Here is a 22992-nt window from a genome sequence, read left to right as displayed (position 1 = left end):
GTACAGGCTTTCAGTGTCGGAATAAGGATTGGTACATCTACGTGGGAGGCAGAAAAGGCATGGGCAGAGACCACAGAAGGCTAAGGGGTTAGGCAGCGCCTCTCTTTTCCTACTTTGGAAAAGACAGGGAGGGGTCACTGGAGAGGCCAAGTCCAGGAAGGCTGCTTCCTGGAAAGTCTGGAACGGCCCTTGGCAGGGAAAGGCTAGTGCTGTTTACAGTCTGGCACCTTGTGTAACTTGCCCACATAGCCTGCCACAGGCTCTTGCTACTGGGAGCAGACCCAATCTGAGCTGGGAAGGGCCCTGGCCCCTCCGATCCTAACCAGGTCTGCTGGGGCCCTCAGCATTGAGAACACTGGAGCCAAGGCATTTCTTTGAATGTTTACTGAGCAGTCAGTGATATACTCCATCCCCGAGTCCCTGCCTCAGCCCCTGGGTGAGGAGGGCTGGGGTTGAGAGGAGTGCCCACAGACCAGAGAGCAAGTAGAGCTAAGGGCTTGGCAAGGTGCCCCCCCCATCCTTGGTCCAGCTGCTTCAGAACTAAGGGAGGCCCAGAACCAAGTCACTCCCTTCCGGATCAGATGAGGCCAGCTGGCCTTCGGATATTCTAAGAAGAGGTGGTGGCAGCAGCGGCATGAGGGATTCCTTTAACTCCATACACGGGTCATCTGCACTGGATTAGATGTCCATTTCAAATTGGGCGTCATCTGGAGAGAGAGAAGGCAGGAAGACTGGTTGTTGGGCTGACGGTCTGCAGGCTCAGTGTCAGTGCAGAAACACAGCTGTGGTTAACCAGCACATTTGGACTCAAGGGTATTTCTTAGTTTTGGGGTCAGGTCCTGCTTTCCTTACCGGGTATCTCTTCCTCTGTCTCCTTCTCCTTCACCTCCACCAGCTTGGAGGGTGGGGCTGTTGGAGTTGTGACTCCGGGAATCTGAGGGAGGCAGCAGGGGGGTGTCCGGGCAATGGGTGAGTTCTTGCACTCCAGCAGGAACTTTCGTTCGTAGATGATCCTGGTGCCTGTCAAGGAGTAGGGGCTGTGTAAGAGGCAGGAGCTTGGGTGCACAGCTGCCTGGGGCCCAGGAAAGGCCCTTTAAGGACCTATAGGTCACACTTCCCCGTGTTACAGGGCTGCTGCTCTGCAGCGCAGCCAGGATCTCAGCTGACTGGACTTCACAGCACTTCCAGGCCTAACCAAGATGCTGTTAGGCAACTGGGACATCCCAGCTGGCCCAGGCAGCAGCTTTTGGTTTAGGGGAGTTTCAGGTCCTGACTCTAGGACGAGCATCAAACTGGGAGCCCAGGTACTTCAGGCTGCTCTCCCCGGACTCTGATTTCATTGCCTTGGTTCACAGGGTGGGGCCTAGGCCTCCGGCCTTAGTTGGATCAGGAAACCAAACAGATGTGAAGGCACCTCGCCACTGTGGCCACCTGGACCCTGATATCCTGGAGGGAGGAGCTGTGTTCTCTCTGAAACAGGGACATGCTGTTCTTATCCTGACCTCTCCCAAGTTCTATCAGGCCTAGCCCAACTTAAAGGAACTTGGCACAGAATTCTGTCCTCAGAGGGCCTTGCTCTTGTTCTCAACCCTCCCCTAAGCCTTCACATGGCAGGCACCCCTGGGTCGGAAGCCCAGCAGCTCATGATCCCAGGCTGCTTGCCTAATCAAACAGCCACCAGCCAGCCAGCCAGCCAGCCACAGATACCCGAAGCCCATGCCTCCAACTGCCTAACCGGCTCTAGCAACTTTGCCAGACCTTGGTGATCCCTGCTGAAGATAAGCTCAGTTGCAGCTTCTGCCTCCCAGTCGGCAAACTCGGCAAACTCGGGAGAGGTGGGTAAGCAAGACGCCCCGAACTCAGGCCAGTGAGGATTGGCCCAGAGTCGCGCGGAAACTACACTTGGGCTCCACCCGCTCTCCCCCAAGCTACAACCAGCAGAGGGGCCCCCAGACGAGTTAAAGGGCCGTAGCTCCCCACCCCAGCCTGTGACTGAGCACACGCGCGGCCTGCCTTCTGCCCGTGGACCCCAGCTTGATCGCGCTGGCCCGCCCACTGCCCGTGGACCCGAGCCCGGCCCGCTGACCTCCCGGGGTAGTGGCGTATAGCGTGCCCCCCGGCGTGGTGCTGTAGCAGTCGGGTAGCCGGTCTCTACCCCCGGGAATCGGGCAGCTCGTGGATGTGGACATAGCGAACCAGATGAGCAGGAAGGCGAGGGACACGGAGCGCAGCAGAGTCTGAAGCGGACTCAGAGGACCACGTGCAACCGCAGCAACACCACCAGGACAACGTCATGCCCGGGGCGGGCCACCTGCCCGTCACTCCATCCGACAGTCCCGCCTTCCCGCGAGGGAGCGAGGCAGGGCTTGGCAAAAGTTTGGAGTACCAGGTCTCAGTACCACCCAGGTCTCAAAGGCCTGGGGTTCCTCTTGGCACATTGACCAGCCGACCTCTGAATACCGCTGACGATCAGCTAGTTACTACTCCCTGTTTACAGCTGGGTGGGTGCTGGGGACAAGTGAGGTCCAGCACAAGTTACTGCCATGTATTAATTCACCCATTCTTTTCAGCAGTTGAAGACAGTATGTTTGCCACATTTTACAGGTGAGGAAGCTAAAACCCAGAGAGATTAAATTACTGGTTCAAAGTCACGTATCTTCTAGGAGTTCTGGGAAGCTGGGGTTCAGACCTGAGTGTATCTGATTCCAGAGCCTCTGCCTTTCAGCACAGCCATATACTGCCTCCCGTTAATCAAGCCATTGCCTTGAAGGCCTGGTGCACAGCAGGGAAAGGTCAGGGATGGAGGGTGGGTTTTCTGGAGGGAGCAACACCTGCACTGACTGAAGGATGAATAAAGGTTGGGGGATAAAAGAGGTCTGCTCTTTAGTCTCTCAGTCATGGATAACCTAACCTTGGGAAACTAAGGGGGGTGGGGGGTGGCTGGTGAAAGGGCTTGGTCTTTCACCCTCTGGAAATGAAGCTCAGAGAGTCCTGCCTTAGATTTCTGATGCATGCAGTGATATGAAAAGAGGCAGGGGAAGCGGTGGGAGAGGAAGTCTAGTACCTATATACACTGAAGGTCTCTTCCTCCGGCTGTCCTCTGGCTTTCTCAAAATCAGCATTCCTCTGCCCCCGACCCTCCAAATAAAGTACAGACCACCTGACTTCATGCATGCATCGATATTACTTGGGCTCTGGCTTTATCAGATTTTCCCTTAGCTCTGATTTCATTTATTAATAATGATCATAATAGTAATACAAATAGTAATAATAAATGCTTTTATAAGTCAGGGCTTCTCAAACTTTAATATGCACATAAATAACCTGGAGGTCTTGTTAAAATGAGGATTCTGATACAGGTCTGTGGTGGGACCAGAAATTCTGGGTTTTTAATAAGATCCTGGGTGATACAGGCCCTCAGGTCAGCAGGTCCTTAGAATCACACAGGGAGAAAGGATCTGTATGTTTTATGTTCTAAAAAGGATTTTGAGTCTCTTAACAAAGTGGTGGATACCTAAATAAAGTGTCCTAACATTGCTGGAGGGTAAGGCTTAGGAGCAGATTGTAAGGAGCCACCCATGACAACTCAGCTTTTAAGCAGGTGAGTAAGTGGTATGGTGAGGGGAGGGGGATGGGATGCAGGGCAGTGCGACTGAAAGCGAGGACTAGAGCCTAGTGAAATGGGGCAGCCAAAAGGGCAGTGACTGTTGAGCACGGGGAGAAGTGGAGGGAATCCAGATACACAGAGGATGAAGTATACGGTGACAGACTAGGGTGGGGTGAGGGAGAGGGAGATGATTCTCTCAGTCTCCCAACTTGAGAGTCATGGTAGCTGGTAATACCACCTAATGTAATAGGGGAAACAAAGGGAGGGGCTTATCCCATATTGGGGTTACAGGACCTGTGTGGAATGCTCAGATGGAGCAGAGTAAGGAGCTAGATATACTGGTCTGAAGTTCAGAGAACTTTGGGCTAGTGATGTATATCTCAGTGAAGTGAGATCCAAGAGCAAGGGATAAGATATCATTTGTTGAGAAGACACAGTGAAAGAAGAGACCTGGGCACATCAGCACTTACAGGGTAGTGAAGGAAGGGGATTCACCAAACAGACTGAGGGAGATCAGTCAGAGTAGATTAGGAGAAGTGTCAACGGTTTCCAAGAAGGATCACTGTGGAAATGAGGTCTCCCTTCTGTTACAGCAGCAGGCTCTACTACTATAAGTCTGCTGGTAGAAACACTTTTTTGAGATGCTGTGTGCTACAGGGGCTGGGGAACTAAAGACTAGGTCGTTGGCTTTAGAGAAAGAAAGCCAGATCATCATCCATGCAACCTGGATGAAGGACCAAGATTTTAAATCAGACGATCAACACTAACTACCCACTACAGAATAGGAGCTTTAAAACAAAACAAAACGAGGAAATTTAAAAAAAATTATTTCCTACTGCCCCTCTAAAAAAAAATGCTATCTGCATGCCTCAGTTCCGGAGACCTGCCTTAATCCATAAGAGTATATGAGGTCTCTGCTACCAGAGACATTACAGTGCTACCAGGTATATTACAGTTGATCCTTAACAACATGGATTTGAACTGTGTGGGCCCACTTAAATACTGTTTTCTTTAATATATGAGATCTGTCAGAAAAAAGTCCAGCCAATGTTAATTTAAAGACCATGGTTTGCGTAAAATTGATGTAACCTGGCAGCCAAGGAGAGTGGACTAGAATACGCATGTGTGAACAAAGACAACTTCACTGTACCAGTCAGTGGGGGCAGTAGATGCGGTTGAGTGAGCATTTGTACACTGTGTGGCTGTCTCATTCAAAATGACTGAGACAGTAGAGCAATGAATTTGCATCAAATTTTGTACACTAAGCCTGAACATTTGTCTGAGGAAACTATCTGGATGATTCAGAAGGCTGTAACTATGGGCAACTAGTGATTGGCAGCTTCATCAGGACAACACACCTGCTCATGTATCACATCTCATGCACAATTTTTTTGTGAAACATCAAATCACCCAGGTGACTCAGCCACCTACAGCCTACATTTGACACTCTGCAACTTCTGGTTTTTCCCAAAACTAAAATCACCTTTGAAGAAGAGATTTCACCCTGGCTGGTGTAGCTCAGTGGATTGAGTGTGGGCCTCCGAACCAGACAGTTTCGGTTCGATTCCCAGTCAGGGCACATGCCTGAGTTGCAGGCCAGTTCCCAGCAGGGGACACACAAGAGGCAACCATACATTGACATTTCTCTCCCTCTGTCCTTCCCTTCCCCTCTAAAGATAAATAAACTTAAAAAATATTTAAAATAAAAATAAAAAAGAAGAGATTTCAGATCACCAGTGAGATTCAGGAAAATATGATGGGGCAGCTGATGGCAATTGGGAGAACTGTATGAGGTCCCAAGGTGCCTACTTTGAAGGGGACTGAGGTGTCATTGTCCTGTGTACAATGTTCTTGTATCTTCTTTAATAAAAGTTTCTATTTTTCATACTACTTGGCTGGATATTTTCTGGACAGACCTCGTACAGTCAGCCCTCCATATCCCCAGGGTTTGAATCCATGGGGCTGACTGTATGCATTATTCTGTGCCATTTTATAGAAGGGATTTGAGTGTCTCAAATTTTGGCTTCTGCAGGGTGTCCTGGAACCATTTTCCCATTTGTATACCAAGGGATGACTGTACTTTGGACTCACACAAATACCTTCAAGATAAAACAGGAGTTGAAAAGTAATCACAAAATAGGTCTGCAATCTGACCATTAGATTCATGATCTTGTTTTCCAAATTGATCTTGAATCTCAGGCCCCTGCCCTTTTTTGTTGGTGGTCTTAATACACTTAAGTTGTAGGTATTCAAAACCACCCTTCTCACCCTGGCTGGTGTGGCTCAGTGGATTGAGTGGGCCTCCGAACCAAAGGATCCCAGTTCGATTCCCAGTCAGGGCACATGCCTGGGTTGCAGGCCAGTTCCCGTCAGGGGACGCACAAGAGACAATCATACACTGATGTTTCTCTCCCTCTCTCCTTCCTTTCCCCTCTAAAGATAAATAAATAAAATCTAAGGAAATAAATAAATAAAACCACCCTTCTCTCACCCATTTCCTAACAGAAGAGTGTGAGGGTAAAAGAACCTGTCTGTTGATAAATGGTGACAAATCTTTGAGAATAAAGAGAAAATGCAGCATTATCAGAGTCCTTCACCCCAGGGCAGGGTTCACTGGAAGATGTCACAACCAGCCTCACTTGTTGGTAGACGAAGACACCTGGGGCTAGTTAGAGAACAAGGTGTTCAGAAGCTGTTTTCGTACTGGCTTGTTTGCCACTTCCCTGAGATTACAATGTGGTCCAAAGGTCTCACTTAAACAGTGAGACACAGCCATGTAAACTAAATGCTCTCTGTTTGGCTTGAAACTGTATGACCAGCCTCTCTCCTCTACCAGCTACCTCAAACAGAGGATGGTCTCCTCATGCACTAATTTTGGGGTCTGGAGTTGGGTTTGACCAGAATCTGCAAGAACAGATAGAAACTGTAGTTCCAAGTCCTGAGACGTCTTACCTCTGGTTAGGAGAGGCCACCATTGGCTGTCCGACTCTCTTCTTCGCTCTGGTTAGCTGAAGTGGTGGGATTTCCCCTTTGAGGGCAGGGAGTGAAGGAAGCAGACTGGCCTATAAAAGGGCAAGTCAGCACACTGTAGCCACAACAGGTTTAAAGGGTCTTAAAACATCAATAATTTTATTGATAGTGAAATATTTTTACACCGAACACTACTTAAATAAGTGGGTTCTTGATGATACAGTTTTATTCCTTGAAAGCAGTGTTACTCTTGGGTTGGAGCTATGCCTCAGCAGGATGTTTCTTAATGACTTCAGGGCTCACTATTGATGTTACAAGGTTTTCTTCTTCCTCCACTAAAATCTCAAAATCAATGCTGGACTTCACAAGAGCAGGATTTTATTCCATGTGAGAACCAATGGCAGGGGCTCTCAAACCTCAGCAATGTAAACACTATTGGCTTCCAGTATTCTCATATCATATGTTCTCATTCACAAGAAAAAGAAGAGAATCTATCTGTGTTAGAACTAAGAGACTCTTGAGTATACTAACGTTCAATTTCATTTTCAGATGAGGAAAGTGAAGCCCAGAAATAAGAAGTCACTTGCTCAAGGTCATATAGCTTCAAGTGGCAGAAATGAAAACAGTTTAGGCTCCTGACCCTTGTTCCACTGTACCCATGCTGCCTCCCCCACCAAATCCCTTATATATTTGGAAAGTAATTAAGTTCTTACCTGAGCTAGGCTTAATCCAAGGTTCTGGTTGATAAAATAGCAGTAAAGTAATGCCAGGAAGAGGCAAGACAGAGGAAGAAGAGATTATACCAGGCAGAATGGGATGGGGAGTAGGCTACTGGGATCCAAATAGAGAGAAAAGAAGGCCGTGCTGGTCAGAGGGCAGAGAGGAGATTAGTCTGAATGTCTAGCAACTGCATGGCTCCTGTTTCCTCCTACTCCTTCTAAGGGGGTTCTCATAATTGCCTTCCCTTCTCATGGGTTCTAGTTCCTGAGCTGAGATACAATTTTTCATTCTGTTGTCCTCACGGTGCAGAAGACAGGGTGGTAAGGGCTCTTCCAGATAATTCAAATGTAGATAGAAAAGATAGAACAAAATTCACCTTTTTGTCCCACTGAATATTTTACTTATTATCATCTTTCACTAGTGTATGTTTCATCAAGAGTAGTTTCATTCACAGTATTAGGTGCTTTTTTTGGTTAGTGCTAAATGGAAGCAGCAGGACATGGAGGTGATCCAGGGGGTCTTTTACCTCCCTCAGGGTAAGGGGGGGTGGTCTCTTGAGAACACTGGATGTGGTTATCAAACACTACAAACGCAATAGCTTCAACACCAGTGATACATTTCAAATCCATTCAAAATAAAAAAATAAGAAATTAACTTAAAGAAGTTCTTATACAGAAGATGATATGGAAGACAAAAGAACCAGGTATGTCCAACACAGAACAAACGTGGGTGTCTCATCTGGTGGTGGCTCTAGGAGCTTGGCAGAAATTAAGAACTCCTGTTGCTGTCTGAACAGAAAAGTGCTGCCTGTATGGGCCTGCCCCTAATGACTATTTTTCTGTGCATTCTTCTTCTTTTTTGGGGGGTTGATTTTTAAAAAATTTGTTTTGTTATTTTTTGTCTGTGCCTCCTCCACTGCCGTGGTATGCGTGTACTTTGGCTTTTCTATCAACCTCAAATACTTTCTTGTTTTCTTTTTTAGACTGTTAATACATAGGACCAGAAAATTAAACTATGCTAAAATATGAGCAAGTTGATGACTGTTCCTTTCAGTGGGATAGCTTTTCCTTTTTTATTGCATCAGATTCTTGGCATAGCCTATGGTTTGACCAGAGTGATCCATTCCAGTGTTCCTGCGTTTTGCTTGTTTCATGCTTGGGGCCATGGAACTAAGCCCAGAATTAGTCACCTATTTATAAGCATTACTCAGCTGATTCAACAATACAACAGAGTTATTTGAGCCATCCCCACCTGCTCCCATGTCTCAACCCAAACAAAACTTGAAATACATAAAGCCAAAATACTTATGGATGAAAAACTCAGGAAGTACAAAAGGAACCTGAAGTTGATGATTTGGGTGTTCCCAAGTCTGTTCAGTATCATCTGATTGAAACCCTATTGTTCTTAATAACACCCATGACCCACAAAGAGCTAAACCTATCAATCTGCTAAGGTCCAATAAGACACACTGCAGGACTTGAAATTTTCTCCCTTATAAAAATGATAGAGAAGAGAGAGAGAACAAGGAATGTTTAACACAGAAGTAGATAATGAGTCTTAAAAGTGCTTTTTCAAGGCAGTCTAAGAATGGACTCTAAAGTGTAAAATGAGAGACACTTGTTACAAATATAGTATCAACAACTTGGTTCAATAAGACTGTGGACTGGGTGGTACCTGCATGACCACTGAAAGGATCACACCTCACTTCTAAACACTGTTCATCTTTTTATTGAATATTCTGGTAAATATTTCACATTAATACAGGCTACATTAAGTAGAGCCACTATATGACAAGAAATTTATTCAACTTTTTCCTTTTAAGTATGTAAACAACTGTACATGTATTTACCTCCCTAAAAGGTAATCATCTAATTCTCTTCTGCATACAAATAGCATTCAGTATGTTTAGCCAAAGCACTAAGTTCATAATGGCTAAACTAATCACAGAACATAATCAGATGGATAGGAAATCACTTTGTTCTTATACAATGGGCAATCAAATTTCCATTGCTAAAGCCTCAGAGAAAATTTCTTAGTTAGGCACATTAAAAAAAAAATCCCCAGGGTTCTTCCAAGGTCATAGGTTTCTCAAACAAGGCTAAAGAATAAGACCTTCTAACTTAGTTGACATATTTGAGATGCATGTTTCCAATATGAGGTGCCCACGTGCCAGGCCAAATCTGAAAAGGGGGAGGAAAAATTGGAATTTCTAATTAGGAATCTTTAGACATTTACAAAATGAATATATAAATGCAATGGTAATTCACTGTTTCTGCCTAGGAAGAATACATATATATGAAATAAAATGTTTAGCAGCAGCATCTTGATACAGAAAAACTTAATTCAGAACATGGTGATTAGATGTCATGACTTTTGATATTCAGAACTTGCACTACCCAAAGAATGACATGAAACTTCTGAAAAATAAAAGAGCACTAAATCTGTTTTACCTGCTGGGCATCAGTGCATTCAGTTGAATTCTGAATAACTTTTATCATGGGGTTCCAAGCGGGATCTGGGTTGTGGAGTCCGTTAAACAGAGGGCCTCCTGGGACGTCGGCAAGCTGATGAGGGGAAGGTATTATGGCGCCTCCATACATGGAAATTGGCAGACCCTAAAACAGTAGAAAGACTTAACCTCATGTAATTATAAATGAAGATTCTATAATGCCAACTTAGATTTCTCTAGTTTTCCTCCACTCAAAGAACTCCAAAGGATCCTGTAAGTACAGCACTGCATAGTGGTGAGAAACCAAAAGTGGCTGTCTGCATCAGCAACACTTTTCAACAAGAAGAGAAAAAAAGCAATTAAATCCAGTATCAAATCATTAGGAAATTTCCCGTATTTGATGAACACATATAGTACCTCAATTTTTCCATATTTTAGTTTCACTAAGAAGCTTGTGTTAAGAAGAAAAGGGGAACTAACTATACAATTGATTGCAGTCATAATCTGACTTCAAGGCGGTCAGGGAGCTCTCAGAGCAGACAAGAGGGCATCTGGGAGATGGCTGCCAGCTTTTTGAGGGGCAGAGGCTGCCCTAACGCTGTGGCAGCAAAACCCAAATCTCTCACGCTTTCTGAGACTAAGGGGACATCTTTAGGATAGTTTGAGACACAACATAATCCACTCTTGAAATTGAGTAAAAGATCTGGCAAAGTCATGGAAACAAATCAGTTGCACCAAAAGGGAGAATCATTTCAATACAAACTATTTTTTAACATGTGACTACATTGGCTGGCAAAGTGTTAAACAAGTTACAATGATGTTTGTCAACTCACTTTAGAAAAATCCACAAAACTGCTTGCCATAGGCTGATGAAAAATGTTAGAGGGGGCCACCATTCCAGAATCATCTCTTTCCATTGGCTGATGCTGAGAGAATGTGCTTGGGTCTGATAATTGTTGAGGTATTGGATGGTTCCCTATCACGGACTGTGACCAACCTGATAAGCCTTCTGGAAAGAAAAATTGAGAACAGGGTTTGATATCTACTTTGGATAAAATAACAAAACATTAGCACTTGATCTTTTTCATACTAAATGTTATCAAAATCATTCCTCTGAAGAACTCAGGGCATGTTCATGACAATCTCCACAAGCTACAAAAACAAGTTCCTGGAAAACAGGGTAAAGTCTTCTGAGTACCCCGAACATTTGACCTTGTCCTTCAAAAGATTAGGTGCTTTCTGAAAGAACTCAAATGACTGTCCCAGTTTTACACATAAGAGAGAAAGGAAATATGCTTTGAATCTTTTACTTCTAATTAACTCTATATTTATTATTATGTATATCGTGTATTATAATAAATATTATATAGTTATATAATATATAATATTCCAGACTCTGAGACTAGACTGAATTCTTCAAAAGTATAAACACTACTACTACTGATTGTTAAGTATAGGATATAAGTTTCTTTGTTTTGTTTTATTTTTAAGGAACTAATTTTTAATGGCAAAATCCCACAACTTACTGGAGAAATCCTTCTAGACACAGGGCAAGGTAATAGTACCTGACATGGCATTGACACCAAATGACCAGATTCCACTGTGTCCAACAGGAGCGACGAAACTGGTCCCCACGGGGGCTTGTGCGACAGACCCTCCTTGCCGAATCCGGGCTAGTCTCTCCGTTCCAATGGGGGGAGGTATCTTTCGATCCTGACTGGCATTGCCTCCTTTGGCTTGGCCCAATGTTGGTGGGGCAGAAGTGGCTGAAAGAGGTGAAGATGATCCCGAAGAAACAGATGGAATAGGAGAGTCACCTGGTGGCAAAATATTTCTCTATTGTTTTATTACATATAAAACTAATGATAAGAATATGAGAAACCTTGTTGGAAAGATCTATTCCACAACATAGGTTCTGTAAAGAAAATTTTTAAAAAATTTTAAGATCATTCAAATGAGAATATGTAAGTTCTATGAACATTACCCTACACTACTTCTGCCTACAGGATGTATAATAAGCAATGTTTGCATAGTACCTAGCATATTGTCTGGAAAACAGCTGATAACCCTCTATGTCTATACTTAGCAGCTATTTTCTTTTTTTTTCCCTTTCTAGAGCCCCTTATTCTTTCTCATAAGGAAGACAGGTTAAATGTTAGCAAAGCATTATAGGATTCAATTCACGGCTTTGTTTCTTACAGGGCTGTCAGGTAACATGGGTAGTTTTCCTTATCAAAAGGGGCAGTCCTCACTGACTACCTCGTGATGCTCATTCAGAAAAATCAGGTCCTGTTTAAGTACTGTTATAACTTCATCTGTTTCAAAATATTGAAATAAATAAGTCAGAGCAGAAGAATACTATTACTTACAAATGGCAATCACATAATTGCCAAAAATGTAAAAAATAAATAAATCAAGAATCATACCAAACTGACCAGATACATATATTGAACTTTTCAGACTTAAGAAATTATTTCATAATACTGCCCCCGAATGGTCCTTTCATAAAACTATCTGGCCCTGGCTGGTGTAGCTCAGTGGAATGAACACGGGCCTGTGAAGCAAAGGGTTGCTGGTTCAATTCCCAGTCAGGGCACATGCCTGGGTTGCAGGCCAGGTCCCCAGTAGGGGACACATGAGAAGCAACCACACATTGATGTTTCACTCCCTCTCTTTCTCCTTCCCATCCCCTCTCTCTAAAAATAAATAAAAATATTTAAAAAAACTATCTGTACTACCCCTTTTCTGATCTAAGTCCCAATGTAAAATAAACATTTTGGGCTTGGAAGAAGAGCTTGACCCTTCTCAAGATTTCTACCCTACAAATGACTGGCCATTTTTGACATGACTGCAATATAAACCTTGAGTACCTGCATACCATTTAGAATACTGAAGTTAAATAGTGTTCCCTGAAACACAAAGAGTTTAACAACTTATTCAACACTCTTAGGAAAGAGTTCCTCCAGGATCCCTACATGAGTTTGAGGCGCTTGTCCAAGGATGGGGAGAAAAATGTTGTCTGTTGAAACTAGGAGTACCAACGGGAGCTGGCGCCTGCAGGAAAACACGTGTTCCTGGTATGCCGGAAAAACTTGTCAGAGGAGCGGAGGAGGAAGATGGGGAGCTGCCTGATGGGTCAATGGATGGTAACCCTGAAATAAAACAGGTCCGAGACATCCAAATTAGCCAAGGCTTCAAAATGGAAAGTCCAAGGTTCATTTTGTTTCTTTTTAAAGAAAAAAACATATAGTTAATTTTGTAGATCACGGCAAAAAGAATCCACTTATGGGCTGTACAGTCCAAGCCCATTTTTTCTTACAGTACAGAAGGGTATCACCAAATAGCACTAGATACATAAAAAGGGAGCCCAATGTTTATAAATGGTAGCCACCAGGAGTATGTTCTAGACAAATTTCAAAGCTTTCACTGGAGAGGACATGAAATGAGAGCATGTTGTGACTAAGTGATATCCATCAATAACTTCTGCTTTCCTCTTTTGTGGAAGATCTCAAAGTGCAGATGTGCACCTATACTACTATAGCCATTTTCTATGGAAGATGAATAACAAAGCCTACGAATGTTTCCTGCCTAACATGGAGGAAGAGCATGCTATTAAACTAAAGATAATTTCACTATGCCATCTAAAAAATACATCGACAGACACAAACTCTAACAAAGTTTTTTATATAGTTTGCATAAGTTTAAACTTAGCAGTCTTCTCAAATTCCATTGCTTTCTCTGAAAAAGATACTTGGGAAAGGGAACGGGGTCTGGAAAAGGGCTATAGGTGCTCATTGCAGGAAAAAGTAGTTAATATCAACAAAAACTTGTCAGAACTTTCAAGCAGGTCTTATTCATGTGTTTACAGTATATAATTCAAAGGCTTTTAGTGTATTCACAGGGTTGTGCAACCATCACAATCAATTTTAGAACATTTCTGTCTATCCTAAAAGAAACTTTGTGTGCGTTACCTGTCAGTCTCCACTGTCCTTTACTCCACGTCCCCACCTGTAAGCAAACACTAACAAACCTTCTGTCTCTACAGATTTGCCTGCCTATCCCGTCAATTTCCTATATTTGGAACCATACAATATATGGCCTTTTATGACTGGCTTCTTTCACTTGGCATACTGTTTTCAAAGTTCATCCATGTTGTAACACAAATCAGTACTTCCTTTATATTATGTAGAAATTATAATATATTCTATATTAATACATAATTTCATCTGTTATATATAATAAAAAATAGTATCTCATTATATAGATAGGCCACATTTTGTTTTTCCATTCATCAGTCAAGAAACAATGGGTTGTTTCCACTTTTTGGCTGCTATGAACAATGCTGTTACTAACATTCATGTTTTCATGCAGGCACATGTTTTCTCTTAGGTATACCTAGGAGCAGAATTACTAGAACCTATAGTAACTGTTAACATTTTTGAGGAATTGTCAACCTTTTCCCAAAGTGGCTGTACCATTTTACATCTCCACAAGCAGTGTTTAAAGGTTTTGATTTTTCATATCCTTTCTCATCTTAAGTATTATTATTTCTTCTCTGTAAACTAGGGGGAGGGGGCGGGGCATGGCTAAATACTATCCATGAGAGAAGAGCACCAACAAAAGAGAACAGACAGGCAGCTAAGAAAGGAGGCCAAACTTAACCAAATCTGGACCCCAGAAGAAAGGTCAAGAATGAACGCTTGTTTTTTATTATTATTTTGAATCAGCAATACATTATTTTGATGTTATGGACATGAATAATTCCAGTCCCCAAACCAGACAGACGATTTCCTTGATTTTTTTTCTTTTTTCCAGACATACATAATCTGTACATTTTCTGGAATGTAGTATGTGAACCGCAAAGGGCTTAAACACTGGAAGTGAGAGCTCCGAGGTCCAGCTCTGGTTAAGTACTCTGAATTTACATTTTAGTGCCAGCTAAGGCAAGAATTAATGCCTTCTAGCACAGTGTGAGCACTGACAATGCTCGCCTCTTTTATTCTTGGGCCTTTGAAAACCTCTGTGAGTTTCCCCAAATTGAAAAGTTAAAATAGAGACCTAGTTATAAAAAAAAGACGAAAAAAATCTTAGAGAATATTTTGGACCATAGATGGTCTCTTGTAAGCTTATATTTCTATTTGAAAGATGACACAAGAGTTATGTTTTCCTGAAAAGACAAGTAAATGGAAGCCTATCAGAGATGAAAGCTAAGGCTCTATTATAAGCATAAACTCATAAATTTTATTATTATTATTTTTAAAAGACTTTATTTATTTACTTTTAGATAGGGGAAGGGAAAGAGGGAGAGAAACATCAATGTGTAGTGTGCCCCCTACTGGGAACCTGGCCTGCAACTAAGTGCCCTAGACTGGGAATCGAACCAGCAACCCTAGAGGGTTCACAGGCTGGCATTCGATCCACTCAGCCACACCAGCCAGGACTAAACTCATACATTTTAAACAACACAGATCAATTTATAATTAGCAAAAAAGGAAGGATGGTATATGGGAACAATTTTCCAACCCTAAGAAAAATGTTAAGTGGCATCAATTTTTACCCCCATTCTAGGTTTGCCAGATTCTAATTTGTTTTTCAGAATAATACATATTTGAGCAAAATTTGGCTCTTGGATTCTAGAGAATAGATTCTGATTTTCCAAATATCTCCAAGCCAACGCTGGCCTCATATCTTTCTATATTTTTCTTACAATGCTTCAGCAGCTAATTTCTGATTTTGAGGAAAAATAGTTGCATCCAAGCTGATCTTTTTCAAATAAACAGCTCAAAGAAGACTGGATGTCTTCAACCAGCTCCATCTAATATAAATAACGAGAATACTATTAAACAACATCATTTAATATTTGGTCAGAGCACCCAAGACTGAAAACAAAGAATGAAGATTACGTACTGATAATCTTCTTCACCTTTGTGTTTGTAACTCAAACCTTTTAAATCTGAGAAAAGTAAGCCATGACTGTGATTTTAAGTCCGTAAATTTGGAGTCCTTGAAGCATCTGGCCCAAGACCTGCATGTCTTGTTTTAATTTCATCTTATACCAACTGTAAGAAAATGGACTGACACAAGGTCATTGCTACAAGGACAGAGATCATATAGAGAACATAAAGCAGCTCATTACATGTGAGTGACTTACTTACAGCTACTGTCTTGCCTAGTCCATCAGCAATTGTTAAAGGGTCTTTACTCTTTATGAAACACTCTCATTTAAGATTATGCAATATTATGCACAAAATAAACATTTTATTATTATCTTGGAATAACAGATTATGCTGTTAGAGCCCCAAACTTAGCTGCAGCGATAGTTATAATAACTTACCAACTGGACTAGTAGAAACTCTCTGGGAAGGTGGTCTGAAGCCAGGTGCCTTAGAGTTGTCAGGGTGCACGTTTTCCAAGTGTCCAAGTACAGAGTTATTCAGGAACGCTGACTGAACAGTGAAAGAGGCATCTGCAGCAACTCGTGAGGACAGCGGGCCATCTCCCCAACCCTGGTTCGCTGGCACCTGACTGCTATCAAAAAGACTACTGAAGTGATTGAACAGTGTGGCTGGGCCAAATGTCGGTGGCAACGATTTATTTGCTGGGTTAATGTGCATCTGAGAACCATTCATAATGTTCACGGCAGAAGAAAGCTGCACTGCAGCTGGTGGGCCTTGAGGTGGTGTTAAGGGAACTGGATTTGTAACAAAAATAGACTGGGGATCCTGGTGTATAGTTGCATTTGGTACCACTGAGTAAAAAGAACTTCTGGGCTGCATTCGATGAGAAACTCGAGGTGCTGGTATAGCTAATTGAGGTAAATTATTGGTATCCTGATTATCAGCAGCAACCAATCTTGGTGATGCCAAAGTCAGTGGAGTAGATTCTGAATTAGATGCAAAAGGCGTTGACACGGAATTTAAATCAGACACACTGGATGGCTGGGCCTCCTCCTGTGTGTTGTTGGAGGGAGGAGTGGGACTACTGGCTGTGTGAGTTTCTGGAGCTCCTGGGGTGTTACTGGCAGAGCTATTGCAGCTGTTTGCAGTTGAAGATGGGGTACACAAGTTTGCCATGGGTTGGTCCTGTGTGGACACTTTCTCTTTGGGGGGTGGCAAGGTAGAGAAAGACTCCATCTTTTGTGAAGAAAGCTGTGCTTGAGGAGTACTTGCGGGTAGAAATGTGGTGGGAACTTGCCCACTAGCGACAGGGGCAGAGGAGACTGAAGGCAAGGAACTACAAGTGCTTGTCACAGAAGAAATCCCTGTTGCTGGAGGACTTGTCTTAGGCACACAGGCAAACAACTGCTTTCTGACTGAGGAAGGAGTCCGGGTGTTAGTCACGCACAGTTGCTGACTGGCAGCAACGACCGAAGAGACAGTGATGGGACAACTGGCAGTAGCTAGTCCAGCGGACTCAGAGGGTAAAACAGTTCCATTCTGGTTAGGTAGCCGGCCTGTGGAATTATGCTTTGGAGAGCTATTTGTGTTGCCAGGATTCACAGGTCTCACTGGGAATGGTCCCCAAGTGTTAGGAGAGGGTGAAAAGGACCCGCCAAACTGGGCCATGGGTAAGCGAGGATGCCGAATCTGTTGCATAGTCTGAGCAGCCAGCAGGGCAAAATGAGGGTGGGGATAAGCTAAGGGTAGGGAAACTGGGAAAGAAGAACGTACATTGGTTGGAACGTTCTTATTAAGTTTATTAGTGGGCTGGAACGTAGACAATGTTGTGGCTTGTGAAGTTACAAGAGTTGGAGCACCCAAGGGAAATGCATTTTTACTGGAAGCTGCTGTGGAGCCTACTCCAGACGAGAAGTTTGTGTGGACGGACTTGGTGCTGGTAGGTGTTCTGATATGATTTTTAGGAATCAAGTCTTCCAGTTCCTTAGCAGGATCTTGAATAAGTGCATTGATAAGTTGAACTGCGTATCTTGTTGATTCTGTACCACCCCTGGGGAGAAACCCAAAAACAATATCAAAAACAAAAATCCAGGTGATCTTTACCATGAGAGAAAATTCTTGATTCTACCATACCTATCAAAAATAGGCTTTTAATGAAATTTAATTTCCACACAGAATTAGCCAACAGACATTTTCTACAATTACCTTATAGTGATCATTCTCTCGCCATTCTTATCTTTTTGTTTATCCACATCAATATGGGCACCAGTAACATCTTGTATTGCGGTGATATTGCACCCTCCTCTTCCCATTATCCTGGAAACCACTGAGGCTGGAACAGACAGTTTCTTTGACCTAGGAAATGAAGACCACACATGAGCTTATGAAATCAAACGTCTCTGAATAGTAAATTTATTTACAAAAAAGATGTCTCAGTATATGTTCATAGACATCTACAGAATAGTATTTCTTAAATCTTAAGAGAAAATTGTTAAGATTTTTTTTACCTTAAAAACTGACCTCATCATATTTAATTTAGTAAAGGTAAAAATTACACTGCCATTAAAAGGAAAATTGTATCTTTAAATTTTTTTAAAGATTTTATTTATTTTCAGAGACATCTTAAAATCAAAGATCATTCCTAATCTCTAAAGACTTATGCTGACTGAAAGAAGCCAGAATAAAAGAGTAACATGCTATATGATTCTATGTATATAAAATTCTAGAAAATGCAAACAGTTTAAAGTGACAGGTAGGTTGGGGTGAGGGGCACTGGGAAGAAGGCAGAAGGAAGGGACTACAAAGGAACATTAGAGAGCATTTATAGTGACGGGTTTGCTTATGATCTTGATTGTAGCCACAGTTCTTGGGTGGGAACTTAATAAACTGTACACTTTAATGTATCCAGTTTATGGTATGTCAATTACATCTCAATAAAGTTGTTTTTTAAATTTTTATTTATTTTTTAGAAAGATGGGAAAGAAGGGTGAGAGGGAGAGAAACATCAGTAGGTTGCCTCTTGTATACTACCAGGGACCTAGCCCATAACCAAGATGTGTGCCCTGACAGGGAATTGAACCTACGACCTTTTAGTTCATAGGCCAGCACTCAATCCACTGAGCGACACCATCCAGAAAATAACAAAAGTTACATTTTAATCTCTTATGATCTAAGCATTCAAATTTGACCAAAATATCATATGTCAACTAAACTGCAGTGACCATACATATTGACTCTTTCTAAATTAAAATGCATACCATATTGAGCCCTGGCTGGTGTAGTTCAGTGGATTAGTGCGGGCTGCAAAACAAAGGGTCACCAGTTCAATTCCCAGTCAGGGCACATGCCTGGGTTGCAGGCCAGGTCCCCAGTGGGGGCCATGTGAGAGGCAACCACACATTGATGTTTCTCTCCCTCTCTTTCTCTCTCCCTTCCCGTCTTTCTCTATAATAAATAAATAAAATCTTTTAAAATGCAGACCATATTGTTATACTTCATACTGAATAACAGAGGCTAGCTTATCAATATCACGACTTATACTTAGCAATAAAGTATTAGATTTGAACTACATAAAATGAAACTCACAGGTTTCACTCACCTCCACTTGTGTGTGAGGTGAGTGGAGCCAGAGAGAAGACTAGAAGCTGATGCTGTGTTGGCTTATCAAAGAAACGTAGTGTTCACTGCCACAACCAGATGCGAACAACACCCATTATTTTCATGTGCTCATTTGTGGGCCCTAAGTTTCCCCCTTTGAGGGAGAAACCTTTAAACTTGAAGAATACCCAATGGCAGCCCCTAAAGTACATTTCACAATCAAAGTGTATTATCTTAATGCAGACAAGTTGGAAATATATTTAGATATTCTGAAAGCTAGAGCATGGAGTAGGCTATATGCCACAAATAATACTTAAATTAATCTGATCATCAAATGTGTATCATGTCTCCTATCCTGTTAAGACTTCTTCCTTTCTTCTTTATATATATGGACACAAAGTCTTGGAAACATTACAGAATAAAAGATCAGATATCTCATTCCTTTGGTGATTAAATGCACATTGGCAAATCTATGTCTTCTTTTGATTCCCAGTTGTAAAGTGTGAGCAGAGGCTAGAAGTACCATCTGGATTGAGTGTATCATTTAAAAGCAGTGGAGTCTCTCTGCTTTTATTCACTCCCCCATCACGGCTTAAGTGTAAGGCGGTGTGAATGAAGGTAGTTGTCAGGGTTAGCTGCAGAGGTATGGGTGTTTTTCTTTTTTTCTTTCTTTCTTTTTTTTTTGAAGAGGAAGGTGGTTTTAATTTTACAGGCTCCTTTTTCCCCATTTTATGGTGATCTACTTGCATTAAAAGCAGCTAATTTTTCAGAATATGCTCTCTAGCCCAGTCTAACTTAATTTAAACACTATAAGTAGATAACCTTGATTGTCTGAACCAAAATGGAACCCATTAAACAAACATCACAGCCCTCGCTAACAACATTGTGACTCTGCTGTCAGGTTCTTCTTCTTAAGAAGAAGCTTGTAACCATTTTATATGATTTGTAAACTTCTGTAAATCTTATTTTTTATTTATTTTTATTTTATTATTTTTTAAATTTTTTTTTTTATTTTAAGATTTTACTTATTTAAATATCTTTAGAGGGGAAGGGAAGGAGAGAAGGAGATAAGTATCAATATATGGTTGCCTCTTGTGAGTCCCCTGCTGGGAACTGGCCTGCAACCCAGGCATGTGCCCTGACTGGGAATTGAACCGCAACTGTCTGGTTCGCAGGCCCATGCTCAATCCACTGAACTACGCCAGCCAGGGCTATTTAATTCTTTATTTTTTATAAAAATCTTATGTTCTAATAAACTATATTTTGTTATTCTAAAGCCAACACTTGTTTCATATAAAATAGGCATGCAAAATTTATACATTGCTTCTAATTTTGCTTTAGCCTGTCCTGGACTTAGTATGACACTGTAGTTTAAAATAATAACCACATTCAAATTATTCATTAATTAATTGGGTAACCATCTTGCAGAGGAGAATCTGTATGGTCTATGAAAGTTAAAAAAGATAAGACTAACTCTAATTACCTTCGTACGACTTCTTTCCACCCTTCTTCTCTTTTTTGCCCCCTTTTAGGGCTCGTCAGATTCAGCTTTATATTTGGAGAGCTTATCGGCAATGACACTGGCTTGTAGCTTGCTGATAAGGAATTAGGATTCACTTCACCTTCAAGTCTGAGAAGACAGAAGTATCAAGTCCAATAAAATAAACATTTTAAGTTAGAAACTCAAGAAACTGTTACTTTATGAACAGAGTTATGCTGAAATATTTGAATTAAAATTTGGCACATCAAATTACCAATAATTCAGAAAAAAAGAAACAGCACAAAGAGTCCAACATCTATTTTAGTATAAAAATGATTTCAGAAGCCAAAAGTTGTACTATAATCAATAAAAATAACATAGTGAAAGTCAAGGTATGCTAATATTTTCAACTTCAAAATGGAAACATAAAATTTTTTAATAATTTCATTTCATAAATAACACGTTAGGAGATTGATAAATTTCACTTTTGAATACAGAAGACAGATAATGAGGTGGACTTAAACTGTTTAATACAACTTGTGCTTGAAGAATAAACTTCAAATCATTGTGCCAGGAACAAAAAAGGACAGGTGGATGTCGAGTTAACAAATCAGAAAGTTTTACCGTGTTTGAGTTTTAGAAGTGGCAGTACTCGCTTTTTCTTCCTGGGAATGGAGCAGCAGCGGAGGGTGTCTCCGATCACCAGAGGAACTCACATCCACAGTGAAGTTTAACTCTTGGCTTTTACCGCCGCTGCTACCCTCGCTGTTGCAGTCTGCGCTGTCCAAGTTATCTGAGTCACTATTCCCACCTGTGCCACCACCTCTGGGTTCTCCATTTATTTTATTTTTATCTGCCTTTTGCTGTGCTAAGGATATATTTTGTTCTGGTAATATTAAAGGTGCTGTGGGAGGGGTCTCTTTTGTTTTGTTCTTCTTATTTTTCCGGTTGGTGCTGGGGGTTGTCACCACATTGGCCCTTTTTTTCCCAAACGCATTTGTGAACGTCACAGATGTGGCGGAGATTCCGATTGTGGTGGTGGTGGTTGCACTAGGAGGCTCGATGGGAACTTCTTGCTCCACTAAAATTATCAAAAAGGATAAAAATCACCAAAAGCTACATATCTCAAAACAAATTATAGATATATGTAATACTTCATAATAATTCAGTACCTTACATCCTATTTTCCTTTCACCACTATTTACTACTAAATAAAGAAATCTTTACTGTTGTTAGAACAAATACATTATATCACATTTTGATGTCTAAATTGGTATAAAACATTAATACCATTAACATTCTTAAGATCTGAAATGCTAGTCTCAAGAACTAACCACAAATCACAATACAGTTTGAATTTAGAAAACTTTTCCAATAGGATTTTAGAATTATAACCAAAATAAAACAAGATTATTTGCCTATCACAAGCACTGTCAGACTGTACAATAAACAACTCTTTCAGATTAATAAACTCCAGCATTGCAGAGACTTGAGCCTTAACCTTAGCTAAAAATTTATTGAGGAACTGAACCTCAACCACTTTCCAATGCGGGAGGAGCACGTAGAGAAGAACCTAGCTGAGTCTCTCATTATTTTGCTTTTAGGATATACACAATGTTTTACACGGTGACTTAAACTACGATACAACTGAACTTCCTCCAATTATGTTTGTCTTCCCCTTCTTGTTTCTCTGTATCACTTCACAATGTATTTACAAATATTTACTATTACTATAAGAGTCAACTGTCCATTTCAGATTAGAGTAACTGAATATTTAACTAGAATTAATCAGAGAAAAAACCACTCAAAATAAAGTTGATAAACACTGGAGAATTTTATCATTAATTCAATGGGTCATTTCTCACCATCTTCATCATTCTCCTCTTCATCTTCATCTTCTGGTAGTTCTGAATTCTCCTTGGGTTTGTTTTCTTCATCTTCTTCCTGCTTCCTTTTCTGCTCTTCTTTTTTCTTTTTTCTCTTTTCCTTTCTTTTCTCTCTTTTAGCAGCAAGAGCCTGCTTTCTACTCTCCTCTCTTGACTGTGAATAAAGTCGATGTATATTACCAACGAAGCAATAATTTAAGATAAAGAATCAAATTACATATTTATAAAAACAACAAAATAAAAAATAAATAAACCAGACATGAGAAATAAGTTTTTGTGCTCCAAAAGAACCATTAAGAAAGTAGAAAGACGATCCATAAAAGGGGGGGGTGGTGGAATTTGCAAACCATACATACACCTGGAAAGTATACACTTGAATCAAGTAT

General features: G+C 41.4%; 1 protein-coding gene across 10 annotated transcripts in view; it reads right to left on the bottom strand.

The window, feature by feature from the left end:
- Nucleotides 1–369: 369 nt before the first annotated feature.
- The window catches only part of ANKHD1 (ankyrin repeat and KH domain containing 1), a 119683-nt gene continuing 97060 nt past the window's right edge, over nucleotides 370–22992 (bottom strand). For 5 of the 10 annotated variants that reach the window (XM_037061880.1, XM_037061877.1, XM_037061890.1 and 2 more), the window contains 12 exons: nucleotides 22586–22760; nucleotides 21345–21801; nucleotides 20724–20870; nucleotides 17849–17998; nucleotides 16081–17693; nucleotides 12722–12898; nucleotides 11312–11563; nucleotides 10580–10755; nucleotides 9748–9912; nucleotides 6560–6669; nucleotides 853–1020; nucleotides 370–707 (listed from right to left, as the gene is read on the bottom strand). In XM_037061880.1, the coding sequence (XP_036917775.1) occupies nucleotides 704–707; nucleotides 853–1020; nucleotides 6560–6669; nucleotides 9748–9912; nucleotides 10580–10755; nucleotides 11312–11563; nucleotides 12722–12898; nucleotides 16081–17693; nucleotides 17849–17998; nucleotides 20724–20870; nucleotides 21345–21801; nucleotides 22586–22760 (3594 nt within the window). In that variant the 3' untranslated portion in view covers nucleotides 370–703. Of the gene's footprint in view, nucleotides 708–852; nucleotides 1021–6559; nucleotides 6670–9009; nucleotides 9478–9747; nucleotides 9913–10579; nucleotides 10756–11311; nucleotides 11564–12721; nucleotides 12899–16080; nucleotides 17694–17848; nucleotides 17999–20723; nucleotides 20871–21344; nucleotides 21802–22585; nucleotides 22761–22992 lie in introns of those variants that run through there. The other 5 variants (XM_037061905.1, XM_037061948.1, XM_037061886.1 and 2 more) reach the window with 4 other exon arrangements.

This window comes from Sturnira hondurensis, unplaced genomic scaffold (genome assembly GCF_014824575.4).
Source record: "Sturnira hondurensis isolate 20B ecotype Veracruz unplaced genomic scaffold, ASM1482457v3 Scaffold0001120, whole genome shotgun sequence".
Classification (NCBI taxonomy): domain Eukaryota; kingdom Metazoa; phylum Chordata; class Mammalia; order Chiroptera; family Phyllostomidae; genus Sturnira; species Sturnira hondurensis.
Note: the sequence above shows the minus strand (reverse complement) of the source record. Positions and strands in the feature narration are given on the sequence as shown.